The sequence below is a fragment of the Herpailurus yagouaroundi genome, unplaced genomic scaffold (genome assembly GCF_014898765.1).
Source record: "Herpailurus yagouaroundi ecotype Mexico unplaced genomic scaffold, PumYag 428, whole genome shotgun sequence".
Classification (NCBI taxonomy): Eukaryota; Metazoa; Chordata; class Mammalia; order Carnivora; family Felidae; genus Herpailurus; species Herpailurus yagouaroundi.
Genome location: NW_024412645.1, coordinates 2,695,789 through 2,707,752, shown reverse-complemented (window position 1 = coordinate 2,707,752; position 11,964 = coordinate 2,695,789). Strand labels below are relative to the sequence as shown.

General features: G+C 53.3%; 1 protein-coding gene across 1 annotated transcript in view; it reads left to right on the top strand.

Annotated features, from left to right (window-relative positions):
* KREMEN1 (kringle containing transmembrane protein 1) overlaps positions 1–4,541 on the top strand; it is a gene marked incomplete at its 5' end in the record, with an annotated part of 73,532 nt that extends 68,991 nt beyond the window's left edge. Inside the window, one exon of the mRNA XM_040463892.1 lies at positions 351–4,541. Within this exon, the coding sequence (XP_040319826.1) occupies positions 351–519 (169 nt within the window). The remainder of the gene's footprint in view (positions 1–350) is intronic.
* Between the last annotated feature and the right edge of the window lie 7,423 nt (positions 4,542–11,964).

Genomic DNA, 11,964 nt, shown 5'->3' with positions numbered 1-11,964 from the left:
AAAGAAAGAAAGAAAGAAAGAAAGAAAGAAAGAAAGAAAGAAAGAAAGAAAGAAGTTTGAAAACTCATAATGTCTCAGGCCAGCCCCTTCCAGATTTGAATAGCTCTTCCAGTTAGAAAGTTCTTTGTTATATGAGCTGGAATCTGTGCCGCTGCATTTCCATCCCACGGGACACATTTCATTCACACAATAAGCCTTCAGACCTCCAACAGGCATCTGTTAGGTCTTTCCTGAGGCCTCACCTCACTCGTTGTCCCATTTTGAAAGTACAGGTATCTCCGGAGACAGTAAGTTGTTTTGGGTGCTTTGTCGTGTTCTACTTGAAATATTAAGTTGTTTTTGTTTGACAGATCCCATCGTGTTCCTGCTTCAGGGGACCTTAGGGATTGTCGTCAACCAGGGACGTCGGGGGAAATCTGGACCATTTTTTATGAGCCTTCTACTTCAATTTCCATCTTTAAGAAGAAGCTTAAGGGTCAGAGTCAACAAGATGACCGTAATCCTCTTGTGAGTGACTAAAAGCTCCCTTCTCCATGCCCAGGACACGAGGTCCCTCTGAGATCAAGGCCACTGGGGACCCGTGGTTTCCTCTGACCGACTCTCTCTGCCTCTCCCTTGGCCTCTCTGTCAGCCTCGGCAGGAACGCCATCCTACGAGCCGGGAAGGGACACCTTGCTGCAGGGGCAGGCGTAGCCTGGACTCGCCCTGCTTCATCACTGCACTTAGGAGAGAGACTCAGGGTCCCGGGGTCTGGGCCTTCCCTGTACCTCTGTCTCTCTCATCTAGGAATGGGGTTGTCAGGACAGAGGGGCTGTGATGGCAGTGATGGTTGTGTCTGGCGCTGGGCTCAGGTACCTTCTAGACAACGGTAGGGTGGTGGGTAGGTGTAGTGTATGCTGAGTCTTGCTTGCTTCTTCTCTGTTTTGTCCTCACAAACCGCTTTCTCCTGGTCTTTATGGTTTAAAACAGGGAGAATTCTGAGGTTCTCTTGGGGACTGGCCTGGTCCTGTACTCCTGGGCATTAGCACCCCAAAGCATAAAGAGGGCCTGTGCTCTGTGCTGACTCTGGGGCCTAGCTCGTTGGGTGCTGAATGAGGATGGGCCTCCTCCAACCTGGGAGAGCCTGGGAATTGACCCCAAATCACGTCAAACGTGCCACTTGCCACACACGGGCTTCTCTCTACAGCTTCTTTCCATAGCCTGGTGATCAGCAGAGCAAGCCTGCAGACGGTTGTATAAAACATCCATGTCGGCTCTACGGAAAGCTTTTATAGGTGCTCAGTGACTCCTTATTGTATTGGATGACCTGACCTTGCCCCTGAGCAGCTCACGGTCCTGTGGAACTTGAGCCAGGCCCCGTCTCTCCACGATTCTCTCAGTTCAGTACGGGGCTTAGCCTTTAGACAGCATTAAGTGCGACCCAGGCGCCAGCAGTCCCTCCTTTGAGCATCCCTCGTCTTAAAAGAAGATGAAAAAACAGCAGGCAGCCTGTGCTCTCTGAGGCCCTCTCTGCCCCTTCTTATGGGGACAGAGGGCAGTTCTGGAAAAGCTCAGTGGCAGGGAGAGGGCTCTTGCCCCTGGCCTCGCACTACCCAGCCCTTCAGATGGGGAAGGGAGTTGCTGGGAGTGGCATGAGGGCTGAGAGAGGGAGGCTTTGGGGGCCGGAGACCCTCCGAAGGTAGGCCTCCTAAGATTGACGGGTGCAGCTGCAGTGGCTGCCGGTTGAGAGCAAGAGCCTTCTCCAGCTTAGAAGTCCCCCGCATCCGTCCAAAAGTAGGCTTTGTCAGCAGCAGCTGAGAAGAGCAGCCCATGCCTCTGAAGGCCAGGCCTGGGCCAGGCCTGGGCGATTGTCAGAGCATGACTCTCCCAGCGGCACCTGGGCCTCTGGCCTCACAGTTCTCTCTTCGGAGCACTTTGCCCACCTCTCCCAAATCCCTAAGCTACTGCCTGCTGTGGCCTTTCCTGGGGTTCCGCCATGCTGGCAACCCATCTGTGTACCTGGCTGCTCCCAGAAAGGCCGAGGACCGTGTGGGGCCAGCTGGGAGGTGTCTGCAGGGCGACATGACACCCGGCAACCAGGGGAGATGTTGGGACCTGGCCCGCATAGGGGCACGAGAAGGGGGGAATGGGGCAGTGTGTCCACAGGAGGGCAGGGGCGCTGCCCCAGGTACCGGGTCAGGCCTGTGGCAGGCACGGAGCTGCTCGATGCTGTCTTCACGCTTTGATCTGGAAAGGATAATTACCCGGGAGCAGCTGTCCACAGGCCTCTGGGTCTGCAGGAAGAGGCCTGTCCCACACAACTGGAAATACACTGACATGTGCAGTCTCCCCTCTAAGCTATTCCCGGCTGTCGTGGAATCTCCTCTGAACCAAGTGTCAGGTGTATGCAGTCACAAAGGGCCCTGTGCCCTGAATAGATCCATTGATAGCACAAAGGGAATGTGGAATTTAGCCCCTGGAGGGGGTTGCCTGGCCAAACGGCAGTTGTTCAGCTGCCTAGGGCTTCCTGTGGCCGTTGGCCTTTGGGGCATCCCGTGGGCCCTGCCACCCACCCTGCCCACCTTACACAGCCAGTGTGTTGTCTGAGTCTGCAGCTGGAGCAGCCCATTCGGAGTCCCAGGAAGTGCTGGTGACGCCCCAGTGACCTCCTTCCTGCTGGTCCTGGCACAGCCCACTGCCAGCAGGATCAACTTACTGTCCAGGGAGCAGCCCCAGGAAACCCAAACCAGCCTCAGGACAGCGCTGGGGGAGAGAGGCCATAAATTGTCCCAGGCCGAACCTCCATAAACACCTCAGCCTCAGCCCTGGCCCTGGTTGGAACCTGTCAGCAACACCCCACAGAGGGTCCCCTGTGGCTAAGTAAATACCTGAGAAATAAATTGTCCCAGAGGAAGTGAGGGATGCTTCCAGGAGCACAGTAGGAGGCCTATACTTGATCTGGAAAGATCTGTACTTTGGAGAGAAAGTGGAGATGGGAGGGGTTGAAAAGCATGCCCCTGAGAAAGGATCACAAGTAGATTATGCAAGAGGAAGGGGAGGGGCTTTGGGGACCACCATGGCTGCCGCTTTGAATGCATCCTGCCCAGACCCTCTGCCCTGAGGTGATAGAGGGAAGGAGGAAGAGGCTGTAACAGGGCCTCGGGGCCTGTGTGCCCTCCTCACCCCTTTAGTGCAGGACCAGGGAGGGAGCTCTGCCGGTAGCTGATCTTGAGGCCTCCGTGGTAAATGCACCGCAGCCAGTTGTGAACCTGATCTCTGGTCTCTTAGCCGCCTTTCACAGTGTCCTTGGCCCCTCTGGAAGGCACATGGCGCCCCATGTTCTTCCCCAAGTGTCCAATTACTTGCAGAACAGAGGAGGTGTAGGCATGAACCCCAGGTGTCTCCTCCACATCCCCCTTGTCAGGACAGGGTTGAGGTCTCTTTCTGGGCGTGAGCAAGGTAACCAGGCTGCTGTGACTTCTTCAGTGTGGGTTCTGGCTCAAGATTCCCATCGGCCAGAAACCCACAAAGATCAAAGCACTAGCAGGTACAGCTGTTCTGGCCCTCAGGCCAAACCCATACAACGCTACCCACTCGCCCCATTGTCAGCCCAGGGCAGGAGCTGGCCTGACCCCCTCAGGATCCCACGAGGCCGTCTTGATGCACCAGCAGGGCTTGTAGGCCATCACCAAGCCCCATGCATCCTGGGCACTTGATCTTCGAGAGCACTTATCAGTGGATGGCCTCCGAGATCCCGTCTCCCTTGTCTGATGAGGCCATCTAGGTCTCCCAGAGCCCAGCCAGCTCCCCACCCCACAGCCCAGTCAACCCCCACCCTCTTGGGTTTCGGATCTCCTGTTTGGTGTTTGATGTCTGCTTTTGTTACTACCTTGGGAACTTTTAACTTCGTGATTGTTTCCTCTGGTGTCTTTGTTTACCTTCCTCACTGTTCTACCTCCTGGCCAGGTCTCTCAGCTTAGCTGCCCTGGCGCGGGGTATTTCTTAAACCTTCCAGCTGCAGCTGCCTCCCCTCAGACTGGACAGCTCAGGGGTGACAAGGGGCCTCACCTGCTGCCTGCAGACCCCAGCACAGCCCATGTCACAGGCTTCTGTCTTGCCAAGTCAAACATACTCAACAAGGCAGAAGTGGGGAGTGGAGGAAAGTCTGAGGTAAATCTGCTTCAGAAAGGATGTGTCTTCAGGAGCACACAGTGGGGGACCCTTTCCCTTCCCGCACAGGGAGCTGCCATTTTGGGGTTCACGCAGCGTCAAGACCTGCCCACATCCAGACTCACCTTCCCGCAGGGATCTTGACTCTGGATGACAAGGCTTTATTTGTAAATATGCTCTTAATATGCAACTTTGAGAATAAAATAGAAACATCATGTATTTTAAAATATAAGATGAAGTGTGACGCACTGTATACAATTTAATATATATTTTTAGGATTTTGTTATTTAAGAAAATGGAATGTAATGGTACTTAACTTTTACAAAAGAGAGAAAAATGTTATTTTTACTGTCTGGAGAAAATAAATATTCTCACTGTTGTAGAAACAGCGATGGGCCCCCTAGCATGTCGTTTTTACAGGGGCGCCCCCAGCACCTTGGAACGAGGCGGGTGTCGCCTGCTGGCAGACTGTGTGCTCTTCCGAGGCCCACGCAAATGCCAGGCCTCACCGTTTGCTCAGTTTCTCCTGTTAGTGGTTCCAGATTTCCTCAGGTGTCATCATAGCTTTGACCCACAGTGGATCTTCAGCCAGCCAGACCTGACGGAGTTAGAATTCCACATCAACATACCGCACCTCGGAATCGGGGTCAGGCCACAGGGAGAGCCACGGGCTTTGCGCACAGAAAGACCCAGGTTTGAATTGACCTTGGTTCCGTCAGTCCACTCCTTGGCCTCAGCTTCTCCTTCTGTAAAATGGCATCGTATGTATGTCTCCAAAGGTTATGAGGATTAAGTGAGAAATGTATGTAAACTGCTTATGTAGTGATATCCCGTGTGGATTTCATCTCGCCTTTCAGAGCAGCGGTCCTTCCCCCCTCCCCTTCTTTTTAACAGTCCCGGTAGGAGCTCTATGTAGGAGCTGTGTGCTCCCGTCCGGCGCTGCACACACCCTAGCAGCCGTTTGGTGGGTGCTGTCGTCCCTGTTTCGCTGGTGAGGAGACAGGCTGAGAGAGGGGCCGGGGCAGGAGTTGAGAGCCCAGACCTGGAGCCAGCCTGCCGGGATTCAGCTCCCACCATTCATTCGCCGCGGCCAGGGAATGTGAAACAGGCAGCCTTTGAAGGGTTTTGGCAGAGGGATGACATCAGATTCCCAGTTTAGAACCATTTCCTACTTGAATAAGGAAAAACAGTTGTAGTGGGGTAAGGCCAAGGGCAAGGAGGCCAATCGGGAGGCTCGGACACACACAGGTCCAGACGACAGACGCAGAGGGCTGTGGATGGAGGGGAGGCTCCAGGATGAGACACAGCACGCCGTACCCATCGGCCAGGGCCTTAGGCTCACACCCCAACCCCACCACTTACCACATGACCTTGGGCCATTGACCCAGCTCTGTGTGCCTACCTTCTCATCTGTCAGCTGGGAACAATTACAGCATGTACCTCATAGAGTCGGGATGAGGTATTACCTATAGTTTGTTTTCAGAAAGTGGTAGCTGTTCCTTGTTATTCTAGAATGGAGGTGGGAGATTAAGAACAAAAATGATGCCCAAGGATTCTGACTGGGGGCTGAGGGGAGGGGAGAGGGTTCAGTTTTTGAGGTAAAGATGGACCGTGGAGCCAGGTGTGAGAGAAAACAAGCTGAGTTCTGTCTGGACTAAGTCGAGTGAGGGCCCTGTGGGACACTGAGGCAGCCTGAGACGCATGGAGGGTCAGGTCCAGGGAGCACAGTCCACGGAAAAGTGGGCACAGACAACCTCCTGGGATGTGTCTGAGGCCATTCCAGAAGGCTGCTGAGGACAGTGTCTCAGAGCACAGGCAGACGAGGAGGAGGCTGGGCAGGACCCAGGGTCGAGGGCAGGACCAGGGTGGGGGGCTGGTGGGGCAGGAGAGGGGGCAACCCCCAAAGCCAAGTTTCTGACCTGACTGGTTCAGGCACAGGCACTCACTGCTGGTTGTATGAGCCTCAGTTCCAAAATCTTAGGAGGTGCTTTGCCAGGTAAGGTCCCCGCCCCAGCCGGTCCTGGCTACAAGAAAAGGAGGCGCCGGCCAGTCCAACAAAAGAACATGAGCAGATGTGTCTCTCAAAACCTGCCTGGATCACTTGCCTCAGAATCCCTGATGTACTTGTTCAAACTGCAGGTTACTGGGCCCCACCTGCTGAGTCAGAATCCCTGGGAAGCTTCCTAAATAATGCCAGTGCTCACTGAAGTTTGACAACTGTCTTAATCTGTCTGATAAGTTCAGTTGGTAGTCACCTTCTCTTCGGGAAATGAATTGTCCACACGCAGATGCAGACGGCTGCCTCCTTTGCTGCTGGCAGCATATGTGTTATGCAGCTGCAAAGTCTACCACCTGGGACAGAGAGGGGACAGAGAGGGGACAGAGAGGGGTATCGGATAAAAGGCACAGCACAGCAGGTATTCCAGATACTTCTCTGGTATGGAGCCCGAGTGCCCCTTTGCCCGCTATCCTCCCCGTGCGTCGCCAGCAGCCAGCACTCACACCCGCTGTGGCCCTCGGAATATGAGGGTTCCTTAAAGGCCAGCTTCACCTGAGTGTTTATCCTCTCTCTTTTCCTGGAAGCTCTCTCCTTCCATGAAGGAAAATATTTTTGGTGGCTGATGGAAAACAAATGGGGTGGCCTTGCTGTTGAATCAGCCTGCCACAGAAAAATGGATGCAGCCAGAGTATGCAACTCTCCTGCCTAAAACAGGACTGGGAAGAGCCCCCCACACCCATCTGTGTGGGCTTTGGGGGCCACCAACCTGGACCTCGTCCCCTTGTTCTCCCAAACCCTCGAGATGCGGACATTGTAAGACCCGCCCATGGGGAGCCAGCACCAGCCCCATCCTTTGTCAGGCAATCAAAGGCTCTTCTTCCTGTGGAGACAAAAAGGGCTGGACAAGAGTGACCTTGTCTCCAAGCTTGGAAGTCACATGATTGTCTCTTCTCCCCATGGGCTGTGTGTGCCTGAAACTTCAGACCATCTCTGGGAACTGGGAAGCTTTTGTTCCCCGGTGGCGGGGTCGGGTCCCCATGGGGGATTGTTTTTTCTTGGCTGAAAGGGACACTTTGGGGATAGAATATTTCAACCTCAAGAAGCAGCAATATTTGCTTGTAGCTGGAACTCTTCGTTTCTGGTCTCCAGCTGTTGTCTGGAGCCACCAGGCCCCCGCTGAATGGGACTATGCCTGGTAACCGAGGGCGGGCCGCACTGGGCTGGGCTGGCCGTGGACCAGCCCGTGTCCAGGGAGGCCCGTCTCCAGGACAGCCCGGAGGCAAGGATGCCTGCGACCCTCCCAAAGGTGCTCACTGGGCTCTGGAATCGGCCTGCTAGCAGCAATGACTGGGCTAGAGAATGGCTCCACAGAGAAGCATTTCAGGGGGAAAGTAGATCCAAGATTAACGTGCAGAATAACTCCTCAGGGGACGAGCAGAAAGGACTGAAACAGCCAAGGCTTTTGCAACTGAGGAGCTTCAGATATCACTTATTTCACTCTTAGGAATGTTTAGCATTGTCCCCATTCAAATGAGGCCACCAAACTTTTAAAAACTTAGTAGGGGCCTGCTACTTTGCGCGTTAATCGTGTGAACACGTTTTGGGGCGCCTGGGTGGCTCAGTTGGTTGAGCGTCCAACTTCCGTTCAGGTCACGATCTCACGGTTCATGAGTTTGAGCCCCACGTCAGGCTTGCTGCTGTCAGTGCAGAATTTGCTTCAGATCCTCTGTCCCCCTCTCTGCCTCTCCCCTGCTCACTCACTCTCTCTCTCTCTCTCTCTCTCTCTCTCCCTCTCAAAAGCTGAATAAACATTTTTTAAAAATCGTGTGAATATATTTAATGAACATGCTTTAGCTGCTAGCACCAAAGATAAAATTGGATCAAGGGCACCAAGGGGTATTCAAACCTCCTATTTGGCCCAATAGGGGGCAATTTTTTGTTGAGCTTGGAGGTGAGCTGAGGAAAGCACTTTTCAATGTGCAAGGATAAAAATAATGATGAAGGTGATGATCATAACAGCCAGACACTGTGCCTAGCACTTGACAGACAAGACTACATTCATCTTTGGGACAACCCAGCCTGTGGACCTAGGCTCACAGAAGGGGCTCAGCCCAGGGGAGGGCAGAGCCAGGATCCAGCCCCCGTCCACTGGCTCCGAAACCAGGGGGCCTTACTCCTGTTGTGCTGCAGGCCTCTTCCACCCAGGCAGGGGCATGGGCTCTGAGGAAGGCCCCGCAGCCCCCAAGTATCTCCCCAACATGAGCGTCGCCTCCAGACAGCCCAGGGACAGTACCAATCAATTTTCTTGGAGCAGGGAAGGCATCAGACCTATGCTTCTTTACCTATTTGCGGACACAGGACCCTCTGAGAATCAGATGAATGTTATCAAGCCCCTCCCCTCCCCCAAAGACCCCACCTACAAAAATCTGCATAGAAATTCTGGAGATTCAGAGACACTCTCCCCTCCCTGAAACCGTCCCATGGACTTTAGCTTTAGAATTTCTCCATTAAGCTATAAGCAAGTTTACCTAAAAGTTAAAATTAGGCTAAAAGAGTGGCCTAATAATAACAACCGTGGATACACTTTCCTGATCACTTATTAAGTGTCCAGCAACCTTTTCTGCTAAATAACTATTTTAGACTTTGCAGACCATGGGGTCTCTGGTCTCTGTCACAACTACTCAGCTCTCTGCACTAGTTGGGAGGTATCTGCTTGCCAGAAACAGGGCCCATCCTCTGGGACCCTCAAGGATCCCATATGGCACTGCCCATCTTGGCGCCATCCAGACAGTTCCATGAGGGGTGGGGGATTGGTGGGTGGGTGGGGAAGGGTCACCAAGTCTCATGAGTAAGCAGCCACAGCCAACATGTAAATAAACCTAATTTATGGACACTGACACTTGAGTTGTATATAACTTTCACATGCCACCCACTATTCTTTTAATTTTTCCCCAAATCAAAAAATGTAAAAGCCATCCCTAGCTCGTGGGCCCAACCAAACAGGGGACAAGCCCGCAGCCCAGGGCTTGCTGCCCCCTGCGCTATGCTGAGCACTTTTCATATTATTTCATGCTCCCAACACCTGTACGGATTAGGCATTCTTATTATACCTTTGTCAGATGAGGCCACTGAGGCTCAGAGAGGTTAAGTAACTCACTGAAGAAGCACAGGAGTCAGGACTGGAACCCCCTCCCAAAACTACTTGCTTTCCAGAGAAAGGGAAGGGAAAGTTGCCGTTGGAGCAGGAAGGGGGACCCTCACTCATGGCAGCACTCTGGGCACTGGGAGGGCCCAGAAGAGGCTCCTTCCTTCCTCATCTTTGCTTGAACGCTCTGCACTGCAGGGGAGGGTGGCTCGTTTCCTGACCCCCTCCTCCAAGGATGGAGGCCTCAGACCCAGGGCAGCTGGTGGTCCTCACATTGTTTTGCACCTCCCAGGTTCTCTTAATTATAACCAATTTACCACCCTCAGCAATTCCTTGTTCTCCTTTGCTAACACCCGCAAGTTGGAACCATCAGCCAGACTCCCAGCCAAACGCTTGGCTAAAATCACTTCCCTTTCCCATGTAGGGAACCCCCGTCCCTTACAGGATTGCCTTTCTTCTCAGGCCTGTGAGGCGGGCAACACCGGCCTTTTTGCATGCCGCCTTGCTTGGCTGGGATTTGCCATCCAAATCTCTTAGCAAAGGGGGAGACAGAATCTGTTTAACTTTGTCCGACTCCCTGCCTTCCGGGCTGTCTGGCTCAGAGACTGACTGCAAAGGGCAACCTTCCTTCCCTGGTGCTCTTCGCCATTTCTCCATTCCAGCCTTAGCAACTTGGGCCCAAAGCTTTGGAACTCTCTGCTCCAGAAACACACTCTGGGGTGGGGGGTGGGGGGGGGTGACAGGCACCCAAGGCTGGGCCTGAGGAAGGTAGAAAAAGGACACGGGTTTGACGTCACAGCCTGTGTAGGTAACCTTGGCCGAGCAACCTGGCTTCACTTTGGAAGAGCCTTGATTCCTTATCGGAGGGACATTAGGACTATGAGCTCCAGACTCGTGGGGACCTGGCTTCAGTTTGGGCTCTGTGGTCACAAGTTCCCACATATCAGGCAAGTTGCTTTACCTTCCTAACCTCAGTTTACTCACCTATAAAGTAGGTATGGCAGTAGTTTTTCATAGGGTTGTTGTGGAGCTTTAATCAAATAATAAAGGTAAAATGTTAGCTCTGCTCCCAGCATTCTAACGGTTTTTATCAGTAAACTCAGGGTGGTTATCCTCCTAACCACAAAGGTCTGGAGAGGAGTCAACATGTCAGGGGCCTGGCCTGTAGTCCCGACCCTGCAAGGGGGAGCTAAATCATAGGGTTCTCACTAGATCCCACGGAGACCACCAGGAGCACAGGGGACTTCAGATGCACCCCGTCTTTGGGATTGAGAACTCCATTTATCAAACTCCAAGCACACAATGCACTAAGGGCAGTTCTCTCTGTAGAAAATAATTCCTAATTTGGTTCCTTTAAGGAGCTAGTTTTCCCCAGTGCATTCTATATGTGGCCCTGTTTTACAAAAGTATCTGACCTTCACCTTCTCAGGGACATATCTATCTATGGGGGTGAAAGTAACCTTCTCTGCTGGCTTCGTGACCGCAGTGGATTTCCTTATCAGGAACAAATACAGAATTTGGATGTAGTCCTATTTCCCTCCTGGCGCCAGGTGAGCAAACAGTCAGGCTAAGTAAGCCCCCGGGCTCAGCTCGCAGAGGGAAGGTGCAGAAGGACTGCGTGCCAGTCAGGCTGCCCCTCTGCACAGCCCCCAGACCCGGTCTTCCGCGCCCATGCTTTCCCTGCAGGAGCTTTCCCAGCGCAGCCTTGCTCGCCAGCGCCGCCCAGTGGTAAGACCAGAGACCTGCCGAAGAAGGTCCGCCCTGAACCGCCGCTTCCGCGCAACCCTCCCGGTCATTAACTCCGGCTTCTCACTCTCACCACGACACTTAGAAGCTCTGTGATTTGCTAACCGTGCCAGAAGGTGAGTTCTCTGGGCCTTGACCCCACAGAAGATCTTTATTTAAGAGCATCCTTTTTGTTCTGCTTATAAAAGGAAGCAATTACATCAGGTGGGAGTGAAGCTGCCGAATCCGACCCCGAATCTCTCCCTGTCTCCCGGAGACACCTGCTGGTGCAGGGGCCTCTCAAAGCCTTCTCCCCAGGGTCAGCAGGACACTCGGCCCCCATGCCGAAAGGTCCTTCTCTTTGTGAAGTCAAAATAAACATCCCCAGCCCCCCTGGGCTACTTGAAGTACAAATGTTTCTGCCTTTGGAAAGAGAAAAAAGAAAGATGCAAGTTCTCCCTGAGCAGATGGGCGCCAAAGCAGTAATTAACCCTCAGCAATCGGGGTGTCTGATCTTCTGCCAACGGGTCTGCAGCAGGTTGGGGCGGGGGGGGGAGGCTGATGCGGGCTTCTGCTATAAGTTTGTGTTTGATGGGCCTTTGAGGCCTTGGAATGCTCTCTGGAAAGGACGCTGACTACGTCTTTAAAACTCTGAATTAGGCCCTAGGGACCCATCCACAGAAAGTTCCTGATGCCGCAGCACCCGTTCTAGGTGGAGGGCTGTGAACAGCCACAGCATTCAAACCACTCAGGACGAGGTTCCTGGTGGGGGGTGTACATACAGAACCCGGAGGAGCCGGGCCCACCACGGGGCTAACATTGGCTAAAGTCACATTAGTAGCCAACATTTATTAAATGCCTAAGGACCAGGCTCCCTGCTAAACTACACACAGCATATTATTTCATTTGGTCTTCCCAGCAACCCCGTGGGCTGGGTATGGTCATA